The sequence below is a fragment of the Girardinichthys multiradiatus genome, chromosome 10, assembly GCF_021462225.1.
Source record: "Girardinichthys multiradiatus isolate DD_20200921_A chromosome 10, DD_fGirMul_XY1, whole genome shotgun sequence".
Taxonomy (NCBI): Eukaryota; Metazoa; Chordata; class Actinopteri; order Cyprinodontiformes; family Goodeidae; genus Girardinichthys; species Girardinichthys multiradiatus.
This window is the reverse complement of record NC_061803.1, coordinates 3,655,971-3,682,489: the sequence shown is the minus strand read 5'-3', so window position 1 is coordinate 3,682,489 and position 26,519 is coordinate 3,655,971. Positions and strand designations below refer to the sequence as shown.

At 40.8% G+C, this 26,519-nt stretch overlaps 1 protein-coding gene across 2 annotated transcripts in view; it reads right to left on the bottom strand.

Annotated features, from left to right (window-relative positions):
• The window catches only part of capn15 (calpain 15), a 52,121-nt gene extending 30,046 nt beyond the window's left edge, over positions 1-22,075 (bottom strand). The window contains exon 1 of one of the 2 annotated variants that reach the window (XM_047377195.1): positions 21,697-22,075. Coding sequence is in view for 1 of the 2 variants with exons in the window: in XM_047377194.1 (XP_047233150.1) it covers positions 16,956-17,134 (179 nt within the window). In the remaining variant the exon portion in view is untranslated. Of the gene's footprint in view, positions 1-16,955; positions 18,819-21,696 lie in introns of those variants that run through there. The other variant, XM_047377194.1, reaches the window with a different exon arrangement.
• Between the last annotated feature and the right edge of the window lie 4,444 nt (positions 22,076-26,519).

The following is a 26,519-nucleotide window of genomic DNA, read 5'->3' as shown; positions in this document are numbered from 1 at the left end:
GAATGAACACATGTGGAATTATATACTGAACAAAAAAGTGTGAAACAACTGAAAATATGTCTTATATTATATTCTAGGTTCTTTAAAGTATCCACCTTTTGCTTTGATTACTGCTCCAAACACTCTTGACATTCTGTTGATGAACTTCAAGAGGTCGTCACCTGAAATGGTTTTCCAACAGTCTTGAAGGAGTTCCCAGAGATGCTTAACACTTGTTGGCCCTTTTGCCTTCACTCTGCGGTCCAGCTCACCCCAAACCATCTCAATTGGGTTCAGGTCCGGTGACTGTGGAGGCCAGGTTATCTGGCGCAGCACCCAATCACTCTCCTTCTTGGTCAAATAGCCCTTACACAGCCTGGAGGTGTGTTTGAGGTCATTGTCCTGTTGAAAAATAAATGATGGTCCAACTAAACGCAAACCGGATGGAATAGCATGCCGCTGCAAGATGCTGTGGTAGCCATGCTGGTTCAGTATGCCTTCAATTTTGAATAAATCCCCAACAGTGTCACCAGCAAAGCACCCCCACACCATCACACCTCCTCCTCCATGCTTCACGGTGGGAACCAGGCATGTAGAGTCCATCCGTTCACCTCTTCTGCGCCGTACAAAGACACGGTGGTTGGAACCAAAGATCTCAAACTTGGACTCATCAGACCAAAGCACAGATTTCCACTGGTCTAATGTCCATTCCTTGTGTTCTTTAGCCCAAACAAGTCTCTTCTGCTTGTTGCCTGTCCTCAGCAGTGGTTTCCTAGCAGCTATTTTACCATGAAGGCCTGATTCACAGTCTCCTCTTAACAGTTGTTCTAGAGATGTGTCTGCTGCTTGAACTCTGTGTGGCATTGACCTGTTCTCTAATCTGAGCTGCTGATAACCTGCAATTTCTGAGGCTGGTGACTCTTGGGGACACTTTCAAAGTTTTCCCAATTGTTCGGACTGACTGACCTTCATTTCTTAAAGTAATGATGGCTACTCGTTTTTCTTTACTTAGCTGTTTTTTTCTTGCCATAATACAAATTCTAACAGTCTATTCAGTAGGACTATCAGCTGTGTACTGTATCCACCTCCTGCACAACACAACTGATGGTCACAACCCCATTTATAAGACTTGAAATCCCACTTATTAATAAACCTGACAGGACACACCTGTGAAGTGAAAACCATTTCAGGTGACTACCTCATGAAGCTCATCAACAGAATGCCAAGAGTGTGCGGAGCAGTAATCAGAGCAAAAGGTGGCTACTTTGAAGAACCTAGAATATAAGACATATTTTCAGTTGTTTCACACTTTTTTGTTCAGTATATAATTCCACATGTGTTAATTCATAGTTTTGATGCCTTCAGTGTGAAGCTACAATATTCATAGTCATGAAAATAAAGAAAACTCTTTGAATGAGAAGGTGTGTCCAAACTTTTGCTCTGTACTGTATATTAATTCTAAATGTTTATTTCTTTTACTTTTCAGGATTATTGCTTACAGCTACCGAAAACCCAAATTTACATAGGACCAATAAAATGATTTTTTGATAAATAAATATCAGGATGTTCATACAGTGTCTGCGCTCAATACTTGGTCTGGGCTCTTTTTGCATGAATTTCTGCATCAATGCAGCTTGGCATGGAGGGGATCAGCCTGTAGTTCTGCTGAGGTGTTCAGGATGCCCAGATTGCTTTGATAGCTGCCTTCAGGTCATCTTCTTTATTGGGTCTGATGTCTTTCATCTTCCTCTTAACAATAATCCATAGGTTCTCTAAGGGGTCCAGGTCAGGCCAGTTTGCTGGCCAATTAATCACAGTGACACCATGGTAATTAAAGCAGGTGTTGGTATTTTTGGCAGTGTGGGCAGGTTCTACAGTACGTCCTGCTGGGAAAGGAACTCAGCATCTCTCCAAAGCATGTCAGCAGCAAGAAGTGCTCTAAAACTTCCTGAGGATGTCTGCACTGACTTTGGACTTTAACACAGTGAACAAACACCAACAGAAGACACGGCTACCCCAAATCATCACTGACTGGATTCGAAGCCTCTCCGCTCTTTCTCTAGACTCTGGGACCTCAATTTCCAAATCAAATACAAAATGTACTTTCATCTGAAAAGAGGAATTTGGACCACTGAACAATAGTCCAGTTCGTTTTCTCCTCAGCCCAGGTACGACACTTTTGACGTTTTCTCTGATACAGGAGTGGCTTGACACTAGAAATTTAATAGTTGTAGACCATGTGCTGTATCCGTTTGTATTAGTGGACCTTAAAGGCTCAGGCTGTAGTCCACGCTTTCTGAAAAGGCTTTACTTGTGCTCCTTTTTCTATAAACACTTTTTTTCCTACCACTAAACTTTCTAACAATGTATTTGAATACAGCACTGTGTGAACAGCCAGCTTCTTTAGCAATGATCTTTGGCTTACCCTCCTACTGGACATCTGTATTTATAGCCCTTCATTAAAACTAAGGATGGTACTTTGTAAAAGTGTATTTTCTGAGAAACAAAGTTTTGGGCTGTCATTACCTGTAAGAAATAATCATTAAAGTGAACAGAAATAAATTTAGTAATACATTTATTGGTTTAACTTTTTGAACTGAGTTACTCTAATAAATTTATTTTTTAATTTTACTTTAAATTATTCAGATGTAAGTGGTTGTGGCAAAGGATGGGCCACCACGGCCTGTGATGCCTGGACCCCACGTACTGTAAAGGAGTGTTTTCGTGGTTCATGCTCCACTAACTTCCTTACAGCAGGGCATACACACACGTTCACATACACACATGCATACACCTATTGTCCTTGGCTTTGTGCTAAATGGAGGGGCTCGAACTAAAAGTGCTCACTTCAGCTCATCGGTTCCTCGGTGTTACAGACCTGGGCAGGTAGCCAGGTGGCTTAGCGCAGAGGGAGACGGCAAAGGCAAACCTCACCCTTAGAAACCTAATCTTTCTGCGCTGAAGTGCTCGGTGCAGACGGCTCCCCATTCAGCTTCTGCTCCTCGTCTAAATTCACTTAAATAGCAGTGTCATGCCTGCTGAAGTTTTTTCTCAAAGCTTCACAGAGTGCAAGATGTTCTGAGATTCAGCAGATCATTTTAAAGAGTGTGAGCTTTAAACTCTAAGTGAAAATGAGAAAACTTATGAAAGTTTGGAAAAACTTCACTGATGAATACGTGAAAAGTGTCTGAGAAAGCTGCCCCCATGAGAGGGCTACCGTGTGAACACAAAAATCCCCGATAACAATCACTGGTCTGAAACATATGCCTGCCTGCTTAGATTCATTCTGTGTTCTGAACTCTGCCAAGAGATCAAGTCAGTTGAGTCTTGCCAGTTTCTTCCAGCCTCACTGTGAGACAGTTGGCCTTTGTACGACAGTCATTAGCAGATCCATTCCAAGTTTGGCTCTAAGCCCGTGGCCTGTGGGAAAGGTATGATACCTTTCCTGGACAGAGGGGGCAGAGTCGCTCTCCTTCACTCATGGATCGCACACACACAAAGAAAAAAATTTTTTGTTATTATTGTTGTTTAGAGTAAACCTTGACAGAGGAAGGGGTATGAGAATAGGGAGTTTACACCAGGTGTCAAACAGGCTCTAGGATAGTTTTTCTTTAGTTTTTCTATCAGTTTGCCACCATTCCCAATTTCTTGACCATGCTCAGCCATTTTCTCCAAATCCACTTCCTTTCTGTATCTTTAAACCATCTCATACCCATATAATTATGTTTGGTAGTTAGTATTTTGATAATTCATGAAACTAAATAATAGTAAAAATACTTAACTCTCCACTGTAGTGTAGATTATTTTCAGAAGTGTTCATATTTCACCGTATTTCCATTAGTTGTGATTCTGATCTGTATTTGGGCTTGTTAAATCTTATGAAAACTGAGAGCTTAGAACCCAGAATCAAACCAAAATAACTATGAACATCCATCTACTGGAGTCACAAAACCACATTTCCTCACAATGAACTAAGAATAGATATAAAAAATTACTTTAAATCAGATCTCAAAACAGGTACAAAACGTCTCCAAGATGGGTACAACCTGACGCATTGATGGTAACACCTCATGGAAAATGGTACGTTTTTATATAAGAAAAGTCGGCTACAATGTGACCAGAACTGCAAAAAACGACTAGTACCCTGGAATTCCCTAATCTAAAAACACAGGTTGTTATATTTTCTTCTATCAAGCAACAGACTATTAAATATTATTTGAAAATCTTAATATCTGCACAAAGGTGCTGCTTAGTAGTGAGACTGAGTCAGATGCTGGTCAAACTGTGACTTGTGTGTTTGTATGAATATAACTTGGAACGCTTCCCTTGAGCTAAAAGCCACATAGCGCAGAGCCCGATAAATTACAAACCAAATCACAAAGTAAAAGGTGGATATAAGCAGACCTGTAAGTGCACCATATCCTTCCTGCCCACAGCCATCAGCATCTACGACGGCTCTTTGAGGAAACCTTCATAATATGAGCTATAACATTTAATTTCCCTTTGGGATTAATAAAGTATTTTTGAATTGAATTGAATATACTGTTAGATCATAAATCCGCCATAACATTATGACATTACAATGAGTAGGCCCTCTCTTTGTTGGTAGAACAGACGTGACCCATGGAGGAATGGACTCACCTGGACCTCAGAATGTCTGCTGTGGTAAATCACAATCAAGATCTGATGGAAAAAACTAACTTTTGACCCATTATGACATTACCCAGTAGGAAAATGGGAGCTTCTGGGGTAGAAGAGTTGTCTACAATCAACTGAGCTTATCTACAGCTGAGAGGAAGTGGTTGGATAAGCTCTATGCACCATTACTTTAATTAATTAGCAAACAGTTCAAACTCTGAAACACTGGTGTTTCAACAGACCCCAAACAAACTGTCATAACGTGTTGGGAAATAGATGAAGCAGATGATAAATGAACATACATGCTCAATTTATTTTATACTAGAATAGATAAAGTTCAGGTAAACTATCAAAGAGTCCCCGAACATCTGACCATAACTCAGATGTCTTCCCAGCGTGCATCTGGACTGACACTCAATACATTAAAACTTCTCCACCAAAATATTTTTTACTATATTTGTTACAGACTTGTGTTAAGAATTTAAATAAATAATTTTAAGCCTAACCTGACTATAGAAGATTTGTGAGTGGATAGAAACTGCAGAATGGTTTACTTAATAGTCTTGATATGCAACCAGTTTCAGAGCACTGGTTAAGAGGGGCTACTAAGCCTTCACATTAGTCACAGACTGGATGAGTTGGAAGCCTGAATGCTGAGTCACTTAGTAAGAAATTCTCCAGATGTGATCTTAATCACGTGTTTTATAGCTGCATATCTGTATGTGATGCCAGTGCAGGGAGTGTTTTAATCAGCTGCAGGTAGTTGTAACCCTTGTTTTCAGATAGCCTCATTATTTAAGCTTTTTGTGTTTCACGTTTCTTCCATTAAACCACTTGTGTGTTACTGAAGGTTCATACCAGCTGATGGGTGAAGAACTTTAAGTTAAAAAGGAAACTCAGAGGTTAATGTTTCTTTGAGACATGCAAGCTGTAAGAAGGGCACCGGATATGAAAAGGACTTCCTGCTGCAGAACAAAGTAAAGATTTACTTCCTGTTACCATGATAAGCAATGAACATGACAGGGTTAGAGGTTAAGGGTGGCATTAATCAGAGAAGCAGCCAAGGGGGCCATGGTACAGGGGTTGGACAATGAAACTGAAACACCTGTCATTTTAGTGTGGGAGGTTTCATGGCTAAATTGGACCAGCCTGGTAGCCAGTCTTCATTGATTGCACATTGCACCAGTAAGAGCAGAGTGTGAAGGTTCAATTAGCAGGGTAAGAGCACAGTTTTGCTCAAAATATTGAAATGCACACAACATTATGGGTGACATACCAGAGTTCAAAAGAGGACAAATTGTTGGTGCACGTCTTGCTGGCGCATCTGTGACCAAGACAGCAAGTCTTTGTGATGTATCAAGAGCCACGGTATCCAGGGTAATGTCAGCATACCACCAAGAAGGACGAACCACATCCAACAGGATTAACTGTGGACGCAAGAGGAAGCTGTCTGAAAGGGATGTTCGAGTGCTAACCTGGATTGTATCCAAAAAACATAAAACCACGGCTGCCCAAATCATGGCAGAATTAAATGCGCTCCTCAACTCTCCTGTTTCCACCAGAACTGTCCATCGGGAGCTCCACAGGGTCAATATACACGGCCGGGCTGCTATAGCCAAACCTTTGGTCACTCATGCCAATGTCAAACGTCGGTTTCAATGGTGCAAGGAGCGCAAATCTTAGGCTGTGGACAATGTGAAACATGTATTGTTCTCTGATGAGTCCACCTTTACTGTTTTCCCCACATCCAGGAGAGTTACGGTGTGGAGAAGCCCCAAAGAAGCGTACCACCCAGATTGTTGCATGCCCAGAGTGAAGCATGGGGGTGGATCAGTGATGGTTTAGGCTGCCATATCATGGCATTCCCTTGGCCCAATACTTGTGCTAGATGGGCGCGTCACTGCCAAGGACTACCGAACCATTCTTGAGGACCATGTGCATCCAATGGTTCAAACATTGTATCCTGAAGGCAGTGCCGTGTATCAGGATGACAATGCACCAATACACACAGCAAGACTGGTGAAAGATTGGTTTGATGAACATGATGTTTATACTGTTTAATTTGTACTGTATTGCACCGACTACGCCAAAACAAATTCCTTGTATGTCCAAAAACGTACTTGGCAATAAAGCTTTTCTGATTCTGATTCTGATGAAAGTGAAGTTGAACATCTCCCATGGCCTGCACAGTCACCAGATCTAAATATTATTGAGCCACTTTGGGGTGTTTTGGAGGAGCGAGTCAGGAAACGTTTTCCTCCACCAGTATCACGTAGTGACCTGGCCACTATCCTGCAAGAAGAATGGCTTAAAATCCCTCTGACCACTGTGCAGGACTTGTATATGTCATTCACAAGACGAATTGATGCTGTATTGGCCGCAAAAGGAGGCCCTACACCATGCTAATAAATTATTGTGGTCTAAAACCAGGTGTTTCAGTTTCATTGTCCAACCCCTGTAACTCTGGAGGATCTGCAGAGACCCACAGCTCAGGTGGGAAAATCTGTGCTAACAATAAATTCATTAAAAGTTGCAAGTTTCCCAAAAAACACCATACCCACGGAGGTATCCCCCTAGCGGCAGCACCATGCTAGGGGGATGCTTTTCCTTAGCAAGGACAAGACAGTGGGTCACAGCTGGTGGGAAGACAGTTGAAACTTCTTCCCACCAGCTTCCTTAAAACTATTAATTTCCTTCCACTTTGCAATGTAGTGATAATTAGTGTTGGTTTATCATCAAAATAAAATCGTGACAAAACATTGTGTTTTGTGGTTTTAACATGATAAAACATAAATGTTCAAGGGTATGAATACTTTTGCAAGGCACTGTACTGGGACACTTCCATAAAAACATAACCATGCTGAGAATGTATTATTGCATCTTATTAATGAATGCAACCTGTCTGCAGAAGTCTTACCAGTGATTATTATTTCATTTAATAATCTACCTCCATTAAACTTTTATCAGTCTCTTTAAGAGGACCTGTAAAGTTTGGGTCCCAAGAATGAGTTCCACCTTCCAAGTCTCTTTCCAATCTTCCAGGTAATAAGTTGCGGCATAATACGACTCATTAATCAGCCGCCACAGGTCCAGAATGACACGCAAAAACAAAATAGAAGTTGGGAACCGAGCCATTAACTGCTACTTATCTGCAGGGAGTATCTAGAGCCAAGACTTGAGCAGCAGACAAAGAGCCTTTATAATGACACGCTGAAACTTGGTGATGTGATGACAGTGACGCCTTAGTCACAAGGGACAGCTCAAAGATAACTGGGGAAACTTTAATAACATGATGAGAAGACAGACCTCGGAGAAAGACTTAATGGTGTGGGGACAGCGGAATAAAACGTCCGACGTTACAAGAGCTCTTTTGAAGACATAGCTTAAGGCAAAGGCATCAGTCCTCTATAACCATGGTTGACGCTATACACCAAGACTGCTTCAGAAAACTGAACAAGCATTTCTCTGATGCAAAAATAAAACATTACAAGGACAGGATGCTGTAGAAACCAGTTATTCTCAGGAAATGTCCATTTTATTAGGAGAATATGACATTATTTACTGTACAACATGCAGAGGTGAGTATGAGATTCACATGCTGCGCCTGCCTTGAGTAAAAATACGTCAGTTTCACAGAACCACAGCATTTACACACAACATTTTCCTACTGCTACTCAAATAACATACTGATAATTGTTATTAAAATAACATTTATTTATTAGTTTATTGTTACTTTGATGCATTGCCGGTTTTTATGACATGAAATATACCAAACAGGCAATCTTTTTTGTAGGAAAAGTGTAGCAGCCTTCTTTCAGCCAGCTGACTGGCAGTTAGAGCTACATGATGTATTGGAAAGTTCCTTGAGTCTTTCATTTTTCACATTTTAAAAAGAAACAAAACTTGCACAATATGTTGGACAAGTACTGGTCCTTCTCAAAATATTAGCATATTGTGATAAAGTTCATTATTTTCCATAATGTCATGATGAAAATTTAACATTCATATATTTTAGATTCATTGCACACTAACTGAAATATTTCAGGTCTTTTATTGTCTTAATACGGATGATTTTGGCATACAGCTCATGAAAACCCAAAATTCCTATCTCACAAAATTAGCATATCATTAAAAGGGTCTCTAAACGAGCTATGAACCTAATCATCTGAATCAACGAGTTAACTCTAAACACCTGCAAAAGATTCCTGAGGCCTTTAAAACTCCCAGCCTGGTTCATCACTCAAAACCCCAATCATGGGTAAGACTGCCGACCTGACTGCTGTCCAGAAGGCCACTATTGACACCCTCAAGCAAGAGGGTAAGACACAGAAAGAAATTTCTGTACGAATAGGCTGTTCCCAGAGTGCTGTATCAAGGCACCTCAGTGGGAAGTCTGTGGGAAGGAAAAAGTGTGGCACAAAACGTTGCACAACGAGAAGAGGTGACCGGACCCTGAGGAAGATTGTGGAGAAGGGCCGATTACAGACCTTGGGGGACCTGCGGAAGCAGTGGACTGAGTCTGGAGTAGAAACATCCAGAGCCACCGTGCACAGGCGTGTGCACGAAATGGGCTACAGGTGCCGCATTCCCCAGGTCAAGCCACTTTTGAACCAGAAACAGAGGCAGAAGCGCCTGACCTGGGCTACAGAGAAGCAGCACTGGACTGTTGCTCAGTGGTCCAAAGTACTTTTTTCGGATGAAAGCAAATTCTGCATGTCATTCAGAAATCAAGGTGCCAGAGTCTGGAGGAAGACTGGGGAGAAGGAAATGCCAAAATGCCAGAAGTCCAGTGTCAAGTACCCACAGTCAGTGATGGTCCAGGGTGCCGTGTCAGCTGCTGGTGTTGGTCCACTGTGTTTTATCAAGGGCAGGGTCAATGCAGCTAGCTATCAGGAGATTTTGGAGCACTTCATGCTTCCATCTGCTGAAAAGCTTTATGGAGATGAAGATTTCATTTTTCAGCATGACCTGGCACCTGCTCACAGTGCCAAAACCACTGGTAAATGGTTTACTGACCATGGTATCACTGTGCTCAATTGGCCTGCCAACTCCCCTGACCTGAACCCCGTAGAGAATCTGTGGGATATTGTGAAGAGAACGTTGAGAGACTCAAGACCCAACACTCTGGATGAGCTAAAGGCCGCTATCGAAGCATCCTGGGCCTCCATAAGACCTCAGCAGTGCCACAGGCTGATTGCCTCCATGCCACGCCACATTGAAGGAGTCATTTCTGCAAAAGGATTCCCGACCAAGTATTGAGTGCATAACTGTACATGATTATTTGAAGGTTGACGTTTTTTGTATTAAAAACACTTTTCTTTTATTGGTCGGATGAAATATGCTAATTTTGTGAGATAGGAATTTTGGGTTTTCATGAGCTGTATGCCAAAATCATCCATATTAAGACAATAAAAGACCTGAAATATTTCAGTTAGTGTGCAATGAATCTAAAATATATGAATGTTAAATTTTCATCATGACATTATGGAAAATAATTAACTTTATCACAATATGCTAATATTTTGAGAAGGACCTGTAGATGAGAACGGTGGATAAGAACGGTTTCACATGTAATTATCGGCCGATCATCGATCTCCCAAACTTAACGAATTCAGGGCCGATCAATCAGTGCACCCCTAAATATTCAGCTTAGAAAATGACCACCCTTGACATAGAACACACCATGAAGCTAAAGCTAACATGAAGTTAGAGTTGCACAACACACTGAATTACAGCTGTCTGAATATTAATGTTTGCAATATTACAACGGTGTGCTCGGAGCAAAATCTAGTAATCTTTTCTCTTTCAAATGCCATGCATTAACTCTCCACATGTCAATATTATACATGGCCAATTGCCTGAGCTAGATGCCAACACCAGATGAACATTTTAAGTGGCTAAGATGATAATCTTTCATCCTTTGGTGTTTGCAGGAGGCTGCTGCATATCTTCTATAAGTCTGTTGTGGAGAGGGTGATCTCTTCTACCATCATCTGCTGGGGTAGCAGCATCAGAGCCAGGGACTTAAAAAAGCTCAACAAGCTGATAAAGAAGGCTGGTTCTGTTCTGGGGACTCCTCTGGAACCTCTGGAGGTCATTGTGGAAAGACGGATTCTTCATAAAATGAAGAACATTATGGATAACCCTGATCATCCTCTTCATGAGACTGTCCTACAACAACAGAGTGTCTTCAGTCAGAGGCTTCTTCAGATCTGCTGTAAGACGGAGCGCTACAGGAGATCCTTCCTGCCCACAGCCATCAGCATCTACAACGGCTCTTTGAAGAAACCTTCATAATATGAGCTACAACAACATTTAATTTCCCTTTGGGATTAATAAAGTATTTTTGAATTGAATTGAATTGAAAGCTCACGGAAAATGTGGGTTAACTGTTACTGATAAACAGTATTTTCTTACCGAGCTTCCCTACATGGATTGCTGGAAGCATCATGACAATATTTAAATCAATAATATCATGATTTTCTAGTGTTATGTAGCCCTACTGGCAATGTACAGCAACAAGTGGGGCAACGCTACATGACTATGCTACGTACATACAGACCTGCAAAACTCCAGTCAGTCTGGCACTTTTTCTGGTGTCTCATTAAAAGGTTAAATGGGAATGGTATAACTGAAAACTGTATGTTTTTAACAACCTTAGTAAATCTTGATGCCGTCCCAGCCCAATGCACAACGTATATGTTGCGATTTATTCATGAAAGCCTTAGTAGTATAACCACCCTCCTAACATCAAGCATTCACAACTAAGAGCAATAAATAACAGCTTTTTGTCTTTAACTAAAAGTCTGGTAAAGAAAAGGAGTGGGGTAGTGGTAAGAAAGAGGCTAAAAAGCAGCAGCATCTGACCTTTGGCTCTGCCCTCAGTGAATATTTCAAGAGAAGAGCTCATTTTTGATATGTGAATCTGTCAGTGGCGGAGACAGCTTTAGATATCTGAATCTTTAAAAAGAGGAAGCTGTCTGACTGGGTTTCAGCCGGCGTTGGCAGCAAAAAGCAAAGCAGGAAAAGGCTGGAATCTGTACAGCCAAAGACGAGGAAATGAAAAAGGGATGACAGTGTTGTCGCTCTGCTGCAGCTGTTATAATATAATGTTCCTGGAGGGTTTTGAATCTGAGGAGTCGGAGCAGTGCTGACAGAGTGCTGCCATCAGTCAGACAGACGCCTCTCAAACCGTCACCACAAAGTAAAGATTTACTTCCTGTTGCCATGAGAAGCAAATAACCCTTGAAAGCAGAGTGGTAATGGACATTTACAACAGTGAATCTCTAGCTAGCTGGGTTATAATGGACATCTTAGGTAAATTTCACAATCTTGAGAAACCCATGCAACATGTCTGCAGATGTGCGACTCTCCAGCGGTTTTCTCTCTTTGCCCGAGACTGCCAGGTTTTCCATGTGTGGTGTAATCTGGTGCCTGATGGAATTAGGTTACTGAGCATATGCTACAGATTTCCATGGCAACAGGAATGGGGAAATCTGGAATCATGTCAGATGCAGTGCCAACAGGCTATTTTTTTCCACACTGCATAACTGCTCTGTTTTCCAAACAGAGCCACACTTTGAGACAACTGCTGGTTGCCACATCTATTCTGGAGACCATGGAGGGGGAGTGAGCTGCCCTTATGTGAACCCATCTTTATTAACCAGGCAATCAAAGCGTGCTGAAATAATTTTGACTTAAACACAGCTGGTGACCACGCTTTTGACCTCAAGCCGACCGGTTTTAATCCAATTAAATGGAGGAGAGCCGGTGGATGGAGCGGCAATAAACACCATCATTCATCACACTGGGATGGTGAAGACACCAGGATCGACTCCAGGGAGCCTCAAGGACATAAGCAACGAAAGGCGCTAGCAGGGAGTTGCTGAAAGAAAGTGAATCACAGCAGCATTGTTCACTGAACAATGAACAGAACTACACTGTGGTGCCTTTAATTAAAACACAGGCAAGACTGAAACGTCAAAGCTATGAAATACTGCAACAGCTCTGTGTTCAATAAGTCAGCTTTCCCCAGGAGTAAACACACAAACACTTCCCAAAAATCAAAACCCGAAAACACCCCAAGGACTGCCAATGCAGTCTCCAGGGTTAAAAAAACAAGAGTAAAAAAACATTGAGAGGGAAAATGTTTTATGGGACAATTTATTAGAGAAGAAACTGGATGAGAACAGCTGAAAATAAGCCTGGCTCATAGTGTTCTGTTGTTTCTATATTTCATGCTCTGTCACAGCTCAGCAAAGCTTGCCTAATGTTGTTAGGCTCACACAGCAGTGTGTATACATGCATAAGACTGTTAGAAAATGTGTGTGAGAGAGACGGAGTGGGTGTAGAGTGCTACTACATAGTCTTACTACAACATCTAATACAGTATGCCATGTATTTGTGGTGGTCCCTCTAAGCCTTCAGCAGTAGAAATGGGTTTTGTGGTTATATTGGGTACGAGCTGGTGTGAGAACCTCTGTGTGATAACATCTACAAAGAAATGTAAACAACAATGTATAGTATCATCTAACTGATCAGTGCATGCCTGTATGACCCAGTTGCTGGGAGAGATGATGCCTTTGGGTCTGAGAGAAATGATGCTGGTCAAAACCAGAACTGAAAGTGGACTGGACAATCTGAATGCTGCCAGAGTTTTGGAGTTTTCTATGACATCTTTTGTTTCAAGCAGGGATTCTCCACTGTGGAGAAAGGGAGGCAGACTGAGCACGCCACAGAGTGAAACTCCTGGAGTTCTCAGATGACACCACTATTATTGGTCTGATCCAGGGTCTGACGAGTCTGCATATAGAAAGGAGGTGGATAGACTGGTCCACTGGAGCGGCCAGGACCACCTGGAGCTTAAGTTTTGGTCTGCAGCAAGTCTTGTTCATCTTCTACATTGCCACCATTCAGTCTGTCTTGTGTTCATCCACCAATGTGTGGTTTGGCTCATCCAGAAAACAGCACAGGTCCAAACTAAAATGAACAACTGGGTCTGCAGAGACGGTCATTGGGGCTGCTCTTCCCTCCATCCAGGACTTGTAAAGGTTTAGGGTCATCTCTGCAGACCCCAAACACCAGCTGTTTAGACTTCAAGCTTCAGGTCGAAGCTACAGAGCGCACAAACCAGCCATCTCAAAGACAGTTTCTTCCTCCAGATTGATACCATGCATATTTGCACAAATTCAACTATATCTTCCTCTGTAAATATACTGTACATATTTACACAAAACAACTTAATTTTATTTCCCTCTTCATATAGTCAGTCAGTCGGTCATTTTCTACCGCTTATTCCATAGTGGGTCGCAGGGGAGCTGGTGTCTATCTCCAGCAGTCTATGGGCGAGAGGCGGGGTACACCCTGGACAGGTCGCCAGTCCATCACAGGGCAACACACAAACAACCATGCGCATACTCATTCACACACCTATGGGTAATTTAGAGTGACCAATTAACCTAACAGGCATGTCTTTGGACTGTGGGAGGAAGCCGAGTACCGGGTGAGAACCCACGCATGCACGGGGAGAACATGCAAACTCTATGCAGAGAGACCCCCGGCCGGGAATCGAACCCAGGACCTTCTTGCTGCGAGGCAACAGTGATACCAACTGCACCACCGTGCAGCCCGGTATTTATCTTTAAAATGTCTTCACTGTGAACAAAGTTAAATCAAAGTTAAATTCTTTGTGCACAAACTAGATAAAGTTGATTCAAGACAGGAGGGGAGGGCGTTGGCCATGTGGTATTTGTTTGGTCATGTGACAGTGAGGCAGCGCAGGATTGTGGGATGTTACTGAAGCAGAGAAGCAATGTAATTTATTCATGTGGCAAAAGGGCAGGGAAATATATATAATATGAACAATATCGGCAAATATCGGTTATCGGGCATGACAGCAATATCGATATCGGATATCGTTCTCGGCCCAAATATCGGTACATCCATATTAGTTTTAATTAAACGTTCTCACTCTACAGAATATTACACCTTTTTGTTGTTCTGCTCTGTTTGCCAAGCAAGATTGACTCACCACAACTGGAAAAATTTTAAAACAGGTATCATATATGAAGAGTAGCAGTCTTTGTTGTCAGGCAGCTGACTGGCAGTGGCAGCAACAGGTGGGGGAAGGGCAACACTGCACTAATCCATTTTTCAAGCATGCTTAATGTACATTCATGTGCTCAGCAGATTGAGAGTGCAGCCTCATTGGTGACCGGAAGTGGAGTCTAGCAAACAAAAAACATTATTATTAAATAAGACAAGTTTCATTCGTAAACTGGGCTGTGGTTTATGGATCCGTGTTCAAACGCTGAGCCAAATAAAACAAAGCCTGTCTGTATTTTTAAAAGTCTTCCAGGCCAGGACAGCTTTTCCTGTTAAATGTAGAGCAACCATGAGGCAAGCATTGACAGCTGGAATCAAGAAAGATGAAAGCCCAACTGGAGACGGATGCTGAATAAATAATGGCATCTATTGTGAGGAAATGTGATCGGGCTTTCTGAAAATCAATAACTAACAACCAGACCATGATGCCCAGAGTGACTCAGCAACAACTTCAATACACTTCAGGCGGTCGATATTAACTGCCTGTTCTCGTTCTGGGAGACATAACCAAAAAAAGCAGACGAGAAAAATGAAATAAATAAATAAAAATTAAAAAAATCAGGAAACACTTCTAAAGAAATCTCTCTGAGGGCGGTCGAGATGATCATGGAGAAAAATCAGTCAAAACTGCTGGTTGAGCTGTGAGCTGCACTGTCAAAGCATTCCTGTTTTTCATTATGTTGACTGGGATTCAGAAAGCAGTAACTGGAACCGATCACTGCCAGTTCCAGTCACTTATTGAAATGGCAATAAAGTTAAAATCTATATAGACTAAAATTCAGTCAATCGGAGCGCAGCGTCTCTCCAACAAACAGTTTGTTCACTTAGACACGGCGGCCAGTCACTCAGCTGCTTGGTTTGTTGTAAGAAAAAGTCTGCACAAAGTTAAAAAACCACAACAAAACAAACCTCTGACCAGAACACTGATTACCCTGCATGGTGAACGCCACGTCAAGGCATCTATTTTATCTTACTTAGCAGTGGTGGGTCTTTTTCACTTGTAGTCTGTTGTTGTTTTGTGCAAAAATTACATGAACATTTTGTACATTTCTTACTCAGTTGCACATTTCTTTTGATCTAATTATGCTATTGCTAATAACTGTACAGTTTTAGTTTTTTATGTTGTAAATTTGGCCTTCTTGTACAGTCTCCTATTTGTTCTGCTTGTTTTTTGATTTAATCTTTGTGTTATCCTGCAAGCTTGCATTTTGTTGCTGGTTCACCTGGATATCCCCACTGTGGGACAATAAATAATATTTCTAGTCAGCTATTCTATTCTAAAGGGCCATTTCACTATTTTTAAGCAATCTGGGCTGTATCTGACCTAATTTAGTTCAAAACCTAAAATACAATAAATACTGATATAGTAAGATACTATATTATTCGCTAAAACATGGCTTCAGATTTATGACCCCTTTATTCTACTTGTCAAAACCCCCAAAACAGCATCTCGATTTTTCTTAGCATCCAGACAACCATAGATTATAAAGCCACAACAAATGGATGGGTCAAACATGGACTGAATTATTTTAGATTGACTCCAGATTCTTTCAAACCAAGATTTATGCTCTGTGAGACCTACATATAACAAGGTGAAGGTGGATGAGCTTTCCCTGAGCCTTCATGCTTTTTCCACCACTGTTTATTCGTACATTTGAAAGATTGAATTAAAGCGGGCCAGAAGGTCAGGTAAAAAGGCTAACAGCAAACTCATTTTCAAATTACTCCTGGTTTGTTGTTGGGTTTATTTTGTTCCTATTGAGCTCACAGAGGTTGGGTTAATCTATCTGCACAGCCAATCTACTAAAAACCTCCAAAATTGTAGCAAACATCATCGAGCTGAGCTGTAGAAGGAGGTGGGATTTTGATTTCATTAATCCGGCTTAGCCAGATTTTGGGTGCATCATGGCCAAAGTCAAAATGAAGGCTTTGATTAGTTAAGCTCTGATGAACCAGTGACTGGAATCCATGGCAAGGAGTTATATTGAATCCTTCATTCAGAGGCATTTTTAAACGATGGTGAAAAGGTTTGTTATTAAAAAGAAATGATGGAGACAGAAAGTTTCCCTTTGCACCATGACGTGTCCAAGAAACTCACAGAATGTAGCGCAAGAAAGCACAAAAACTTTTAAATGATCTTTGCAAGTTTATATTCACATCTTTAAATCCAAGCCACCTTTGTAATTCAACCAGATCCGGTTGGGCCCAAGTGCACTTACAGTGCCGGGTCTTACCTGCGCTCTCGGTGTGGCAGAGTGTGTTGGTGCTGCCGTGTGATGAAGGTGGTACTCCACACTGGACTGCTGTGGCTGGTTCTGAGCCAGCCCACAGGGGGCGTCGATGGATAGGAGGTACTGCCAAAGCCATGGTCCGACTCGGTCTCTGCGGCGAGAGACGAGGCAGAGCTCCCCATCGTCACAGATGTAGGTAAAATAGTCTCCGGTTTCTTTTTGATATGTGAAGTGTTCGCTTTTGTTTTCCCTGCAACACAGAAGTTGATGAGCGATCCAGCGCTGTAGCGAGGGAAGCACAACAAGATCCTCAGAAATAGCACAGATGTCCTCCTCAGCTCAGGTATAAACAAACGTGCTCAAAAATGAGGGTGATTTGAAGGCAGAGAGTCCAAAGCAGACGGCTTTTCCAAGAATTCATACGAAAAGTTCCCAGTACTGGGGGCATTTTTACTGATTCCAGAGGTTAAAATGTAGTTTTTTTCTGATGCAAAGCCTTGCAATTCTCACCTTGCATCTTCTATGCTTGCGACATTCTGCAGCAAGTCTTGTACATAGCATGAAATAAGTCCTTGCAAGCTCTTCCTGTCTTCTCTGCTGTACATACTCTGAGGATCATCTTAAAACAACCTTAAAGATATGGCAACATCAATCTGTTTGCTGAGATTTAACATGACAGCATCTCAACCCCCTTAAATTGCAGCTCTATTGAAGTAAGAAGTGAAAGTAGCCTGGAAAATATCTGCAGTTATTTACAATGGGGAACTGGAGGAAATTAATCCACTGGGTTTCAAGGGAGGGGTTTTGGCAAAACTACAAGTATGCAAATACCCAAGTCTCCCCTTTCAGTCATCCAGGCTGATGAACAGCTGTTGTGAAGATTTAACTGCAACCCATCAGCTGCATTTCTCTGAAGGATCAAACTGCATGCAAGAAATCTTCATGGAGGGATATCTTCTTCAAACTTTACTGTATTTACAGAATTCAGGATTTCAAGAAGAAAGTTAAAAGGTTCTTTACACCTCAAATCTCCCAGAGTTACCCAGCAAATTACCCGAGAGGGTGGGCTGAATGTGTGCTGGGTGTCACGCTGCAGTCCTCTGCCACACAACAGTGGGGAGATGATCCTGGTTTCCCGGCTGTCTGAGAGCTGCAGCTTAATTTCTGTCTGATCCCACAACCCGAAGCCCGGCCGGTCCAGTTCCTGAAGGCTGGCTCGGATTTATGTGGACCTGCCTGCCTGTCATTGCGGGTCTCTACGAGGCGAAGCAGCTGACAGAAACCAGCGTCATTACCGCGAAAGTGTCACGGAGGAGAAACTTCACAGTGGGCATTTCGATAGAGGGTGAATAGGAAGGGTGACAACGTATTTATTAGGTGATCATGAAATAAGCGCTGGTCACACGGGCTTTTCCAGCCCAGAAAGACGGGTTTCCACTTCAGCCTTAGAATTAACAGCACTGTTGGTATTATTTTGTTCTATCTGCGCATGTCTCCGCGTACCAGCGACATACAGATATCAGGGAAAACCTCTTATCTTTTGCCGGCTTCATTCCTGTCTGCGTTCTTCATGTCAAATTTACAAGCCGAGCCTGTTCTTCTATTCGGAGGCATCCTCGCTCCTGTCCCGGTGTCGCCTTGCTTGCTCACAACACAACTCCGCTCCATCCCATAATAAGGTCCGAACATCTAGGATCTCCAAGTCCACATTCCCCAGTCATTGAATTCTCCCTCACCGGCAGCAGCCTGAGCGAAGTGGACGGGGATGCGATCTCCTCCAGCGGATTACTGGAGTGTCAGCAGAGCGCATGCGCAGTGGCTTTAGCCAGCAGAGAAAAGCTGCGGGGCTGCGTTCAGGAGATTTAAATGAAAGCTCAACGTCGAGGCAGGACTCTACCTCTCTCATTAATGTGAATGGGATGCAGACACTAGTTGTGTACAATGCAGAACGCCTTTTCCAGGATACTGCAGCTCAGAGCCGGGCCGGGCCGGGCCTGGACTGCATGGCGCCCTGAGCAGAATCTGATCAGGGGGGGCCCAATTCAAGCTGAGCTCCTGACCTAGCAGTCACTACAGCACCAATAACCTCTGCTGAATTGTCCAAACTTGCTTATTTATGCGTTTATCCCTCTACATGTCATGGTTTACAAGTGAGACAACAATTAATAACTTAATCACAGAATGTTTTTTTTCTTCTCATGACCCTAAAATTATTTATAAAATAAATAATAGCTGTAGCTTCCCAGGTACTGGGACACTGAGTAAAACTACCATGGTTTCATGGAATCATAGCCCAACAATGTATAACATGTAGGGCTGCAACTAATGACGTTTTTTCCCATTTAAGTATTGGATAGTCTTTCAGTTAACCAATCTAAAGGAAACAAATTTGTTTTTATTTTTTTAACTCACCTTTAATGGTTACCTCAAAATGAAACTTAAACAAAAATCAATCTATCTATATAAATATAGTTTTCAACCAACCCACGAAGGAAACACTCCAGGACTTTCTCTGCATTCTCATTAAAAGGAGTTTACACCTTAAATATGACAGGAGGGAAAATTTTATGAACTTGAAGCTAACTTTTCAAAGCCTTAATTGCTGGTAATCACCCCATGCCTACCAACTGGTCTAGCTTTTAAATATGATTCATTAAAATCTGGATTTGATTGACTGTGCTGCATACACAGGAAATTGCCATTACCTGATAAATGGACTGCAATAAATGTGGCTCCAGCACATACATAAAGAGCAATACTAAATAATTCCTGGGTATATTAAGCAACACACATATCAATATTTTCCTTGGTTTCATTACAAATACATTTTCCAGTTACTTGAAATCCTAAATAAACTAAAATCTTACATTTTTGAATAAATGTTAGATTCATTCTAGATTTTGACATCTGATAACTCAAACATTCATAGGAACCCTGAGCAGCAGCAGCTCAGCTTGCTTATGCTTTGAGCTGGCTCTGTAGCAGGTTAACCATTCAGCAGCTGTCCAGCCTCAGCTGTCTATTATGAAGGAAGCTGGGGGAGGTATAGTGAAGGGTTAAATGGAGGACACTCATCACTGCAGATTACTTAGAGAAGTCGTCAAACTTTTTCTCTGCTCTCGTCTACCTAAAGTATCTTCCTTGGCCTCGTTTTTTGACAAACATTGTTCAACAGCAAACTGAGCACATAATGCACAGCCATATTATATCACAAGACCTCACTAAATCACATGCATCTTTTGTTGCCAACAAGGCAGTGAGTCAGCTCTTAACCAATGAGTAACCAACGTGCTTACTTATTTCCCAAGACTTCTAGATAAATATGTGCTGAATGAGCGTCATTCGCACAAATTGCCACATCATTATGTAAATACTCAAACTGGTTTGTCTTGGTATATAACTTCTGCTGGGAACTCCAGAGAACAAGTATGTTAATTGGGATCTGGCCCTATAACAGGATGCAATGCTATGCATCACAGTGGGCAAAGGCATTCTATTATTTTAACAAATGCAAGTTACACAAAATTATCAAGCACACTCACAATCAGCAGAATGCAAACATACTTTTATTACTGAATCAGCTTGCGCAGTTTGTGGCCTTAAACAAGGAGGGGTTGGCAAAGTTAAGCTACTACAGCCCTTTGTTACAGGGATGCACCTGTCTGAGAACCACCTGTCCCACTGCAAGTGTCAGAGATGCAGCCGCTGACACAGTCGGTGCCAGAGGGAGCGGTCAGATTTCATTTCAATTCTCCAGGGGACACACTGGGGAAAAGAAGAGGAAGAGAAGATGTGAACTGATTTCATGGTACGTTGGTTTTTTTTTTCACCCAAACATCCTCAGTGACCTATGACCCCCCCCCCCCCCCCCACCATCTTGCCAGTAAACATACATTCTAGGAATTCAAAAAAAAGGGAAACTACTCCCTTACATCCATTGTAAAACTAATCAGGTTTAATTCATTATATTTCTTAAAACAAAAATTTAACAGGATGATCTATTTTCAGTTTAGAGCTGTGCAATTCAATTTGAATTTCAGTTGATCACCAAAACCCTGTAACTCACATATTAAGTACTTGCATTTTCCATAAACACAATGTGTTTTAAAACCCAATCAGTAGTCATGTCAAATAATTTCTTTCAGCAATCACCAAAATAATTGTAATTCTGAAACAAGACACCTTATTTAGTTTCGGGCCTCAGGCCACAAGTCATCCAGCTAAACTGCCCATGAGCAAGTCAGGGGGTTTCTATCTACCAAGCTGGGTTAAAACAAACAACAACAACAACAACCCACACACATTTAAAAGCAACGAATCAAATCCTAACCAAGTATCAAACATGAGAAACAAAAGTGCCAAGAAGAAAACGCTCCTTTTACTATAGCAAATAATAGGCAACAAACACGTCATTAAACATCCCTAATCAAGGTTAATTAATTTAGAACATTAACTCACACATATAATAACAGTGTTGTTTCAATTTAGGGACAGAGACGTCTCTATGGTTGATGGCTGTTAAATATCTCAGGCATAAATGCTATTTTTTGTGGATAAACTGTAGACCTGTAAGACTAACATGAGCTTCAGAGAGCTGGAATAAAGTCTGAACAACCCTACTGTGACCAAGACGCCGGGGGAACACTGTAAACAAAGACTCTTTTCAGTCATTTAGCCGACATTCCCGACGCTGCTCCACAGCCGTTTACGTCCTAAAGTCCACTCAAGTATCGTTTATTCTCACCTGGAGTCGGACGAGGAGGAATTATTCCTGGTTTCTCAGTCGTTTCTTCGTTAACTTTCCACAGCCATGGAGACGTTAAGTTCCTCTCCTGCTTCTACTTTAACCCTTCCGGGTCTCAGCTCCGCGCTCCCCGCTGCCGCCTCATGCTTCCTAGGTTTCGGCCACGCACGTAAAAATGTTCCGTTTATTTCCACTCCGTCAGGTATTAGCGAAAATGATGCGACCGCGTAGGTTCACCTCAATCAGCCCAGGAAGGAAGGAGGATCTCTACGGAGCAAAAAAGGACTTGCACGTACGCAAATTACGTAACTTGGCGGCTACGTGACGCAAGCGTCAAGTAACACTAAGGCACGTATTGTGGATCTGTTCGAGCTACGTCACGCAGCTTTACGTAGCATGTATTGAAGAATGCCAAAACGGGGAAACTACATTTCCCATGTTGAACATAGCCATTTCAACAAAGACATCCGGGTATGACTTGCGTCCCTTTTAACAAAAACAATTATTCAGACCAAGTTAAATATATTATTGTTCAGATATGTGTATCTTATATTGTATATAGTTTTGTTTTAATATACAGCATTTAATTGCTTATATGAGTACATTGGACACCCACATTTCAAAAGATGGATTTGTGGCTCTATCTACTGGTAACAAATATGTTTGCAATGTGTGAGGCTGGGTCTACTGTAAATGCAATAGTAAAGAACATGTTTTGCTAGAACGTATTTTTATTTATTTATTATTTATACTTTTGTTTATTTAAATATTTTATTTGTCTTAACTAAGATCAAAGTGGCAATGAAACATTATCAGATAAAAATAGATATTGACACCTTGAAGATCAAACTACCTGTGTTTTTTTACGATAAAAACATTATGTGGATCTGCACCCCTAAATACTCCTAAATACACAAATACCGCTTCATGTCATCACTGTATCCTTTCATTTAGCGGTCTGGCTGCATATTAAAAAGCGCTGTCATTTGTCACTTTGTGCTGTGAAGATATTCTCTACATTTTTACACACCGAACTAATAAAAACATAAAAGAGTGTTTTGTGGATATATAGTTCAGCAGCAAGTTTTTATTACTTACTATAAAACTATACATTCACTGCAGGAGTTTGACTTATAATTAGGTGTTTTAACGGTGCTGCATTGATGATTTATTTAATAATAAACACATCTCAAATGTTGAGTAAGTTTTAGATATCATAGTTGATCCATCTAATGTATACTGGCTTGCCTTTCGGTTTGTGATAAAGACATTAAAATATGACAATAAATAATTTATTTTCATTTTAAAATGGTATGCTGAAGTAGTTTGGATAGGTTAATCATTGCATTATGTTTCAAACTTTTATTACTATCCCATGAGTTGTCAAGCTTGCCATCAGCTATTAGACTTATTTTAAGGAAACAATCATACTGCTTGGTAGCTTAGTACTGTTTTGTGCAGCAAGCCGAACATGAAACATAGAAAGCAAAGCAGGAAGCTGACTGAGGAGCTCAGAAAGAAAATTGTATCTATTTATGGTGAAGGTAAAGGCTACAAAACTCTCTCCAAGTAGCTTCATGATCCTGTTACCAGAGCTGACAAATTTTATTTTAAATTATAAGTTAATTAAACTGCAACAAGATTGATGGTTAAAACAGCCCAACAATTCAAAATTATTTAAGATAAATCACTTTTTCAAATGTTGAATCTTAATGGGCTCCATGGAAGAAGGGCCAAGAGGAATTTACTACTGACAAAAAACTCAAAAACGTTTGACAGGAAGAGTGTGCCAGAGTTGGTGGATGCAAATGTCTCATTGTGAAGTACAGAGGTCTCTTGGTGGCAGTGTTGCCAACAAATTCGTTATTAGGCTTAGTTTTTTTTTTTTTTATATCTCACTCAAGAATCTAAAAATCAGTTTCTGATTGAGTGGATTTAACCTTACCTCTGTCTGCAGTGCAATTAAAACAAGTTCACCAAATATTTACCCATTAATAGTATATAAGTCCAGAAACAAACGAGAGGTTAATCGCTATCAGCCCATTACCATCCTCCCAACCATCTCCAAAGTCTACAAAAAGGTTGTGGCAGAGGCACTAATCCAACATCTTGAAACCAATGCTTATTTAAATCTTTTGCAATTTGGTTTAAGGAAAAAATATTCAACAGAGACCGATTGCTCCTACTTCCTTGTAGAAATTAAATCAAACCTAGACCAAGGAGGAGTAGTGGGAGCTGTCTTCCTAGACTTATGAAAGGCTTTCGATACTGTTTCTCACAGTATTTAATTAAGCAAACTATCAAACTATGGACTGTCCAACCAGACAATAAACTGGATAACATCATACCTGAGTGGCAGAAAATAATGTGTTTGAGTAAATCACACACTGTCCACTCTTAAAAATTGCACCATGGGAGCCCCACATGGCTCTGTATTAGGGCCACTGTTTTTTAGTTTATACATCAACGATCTCCCCTTGGTATGTGACATCAACATCATCATGTATGTGGACGATACTATTCTGTTCACTCATGGAAAAAATATAAGTGAAGTGGCTGAAATATTAACAGGGGAATTGAAAAAAGTTTCTGCCTGGCTAAAAATGTAGAAAAGACTGTTGCAATATATTTTACAAATATACATAAATCTTTAGATTATCCAGACATTTTATAAATGGGGAAAAAATAATAAATGTTAACAGCTTCACGTATTTAGGTGTTACTCTGGATCAAACCTTGACTTTTAAAAATCATGTAAAAAAATGTGCAACTCTTTAAAATTTACTCTGGCAAATTTTAGGTTCATCTGACGATCCCTTACCATTAAAGCATCACATATGTACTTAAATTCCATGATTATTTCCCGTATTCTGTATTGTGTGACTAGCTGGTCACAGGCATGCAAAACAGTCTTAAAGCCTCTTCAATCAACCTTCAAAAGTGCAATAAAAATTCATGACAAGAAATGTAGACAGTATCACCACTGTCATATTCTTTCAAAATACGATTTTTAAAATTTTTATAACTTTATTATGCCTTGTAAAGTGATTATCCATCAATAACATTTTTCTCCATGATTTCAGGATTTGGTCTGTCACAAGTGCAATGTTCACGTCCTTCAACTTCCTAAAATGAGGTATAAACCAAGCAGTGGATGTTTGTCTACTTATACTCTACTATACTACTTATCTCGATTGTATAAAAAAGCTATAAAATGCTTATTTACCACGTAAAAAGAACATTTGCTTGAATATCTCTTGAATATTCTAGGTTTTATTTAAGGTCATACTTCATTGTTGCATTAGGTGTATTATATTTAACACTGAACCTTTATTATTAACACAAACCTTGTGAAAAGGACCTTGCTTCTGCTTCATGCATTTGTAAGCCATAACTTTAAGCCTGTGTTGCATGGGGTGCCCACTGTGTTTTCTAGTGCCTCTTTAAAATATCAGTGCAATAAAATGTAGCATGTGAAACCGCAGTTAGTCTGGATTACCTCTGGTAATGCCGGTGTCACCCAGGTTGTTTGAACTGGGGAGGTTCAAAGGATTAGGAAGAATTCAGCTGCTTGGATAACGAAACAACGTCTAACACCCATTAATGTCTAATTGCTGTGGGTTGCTGTTCCTGTCTGACCGCCTGCACTGGCTGACTGTGGACGGAATGAAACAAAGGGTTAGGATCATTTTAGGTTTTTCTTTTCAATAACAAATGATAATAAACATGCAGGTAGGTAAGGAGGAATGGATTTCAACCACAGGATTTACATTTTATAAAAAAGTACCCTCAAACCACGAAGGATACTGACAATGATTGTCTTCAGAACTTTGACTGGATCAAATCTGTTTATATTATTGAGTGATTTGTTTGATTTCCTTGATATTTGTGCACATTTACAACTCGCATGATAATTATAAATCCTTGCTGACGAAATAGGGTAATTCTCTGTATAAAGCACCTCCATGTGTTTTACTGCTGGGCAACTTTAATTAAATCCATATTACATATTAGGTCATACATATTACAACTAAACACCCGTATGTGCTTATTTTTATTTTCATATTAAAATAGTAAATTTTTCCCGGGAATGTAAGCAGTTTGATTTGGTCTTCCTTTTATATTTAAAGTAATATAGAATTAGACCACCAGCAAAGACAATGAAAGGTTTCTCTCGTATTTAGACACCCTCCAAACTTGCACCATCATAGAATACCCTGCAGTCACTGTCAATACAGGTCCTTCTCAAAATATTAGCATATTGTGATAAAGTTCATTATTTTCCATAATGTCATGATGAAAATTTAACATTCATATATTTTAGATTCATTGCACACTAACTGAAATATTTCAGGTCTTTTATTGTCTTAATACGGATGATTTTGGCATACAGCTCATGAAAACCCAAAATACCTATCTCACAAAATTAGCATATTTCATCCGACCAATAAAAGAAAAGTGTTTTTAATACAAAAAACGTCAACCTTCAAATAATCATGTACAGTTATGCACTCAATACTTGGTCGGGAATCCTTTTGCAGAAATGACTGCTTCAATGCGGCGTGGCATGGAGGCAATCAGCCTGTGGCACTGCTGAGGTCTTATGGAGGCCCAGGATGCTTCGATAGCGGCCTTTAGCTCATCCAGAGTGTTGGGTCTTGAGTCTCTCAACGTTCTCTTCACAATATCCCACAGATTCTCTATGGGGTTCAGGTCAGGAGAGTTGGCAGGCCAATTGAGCACAGTGATACCATGGTCAGTAAACCATTTACCAGTGGTTTTGGCACTGTGAGCAGGTGCCAGGTCGTGCTGAAAAATGAAAT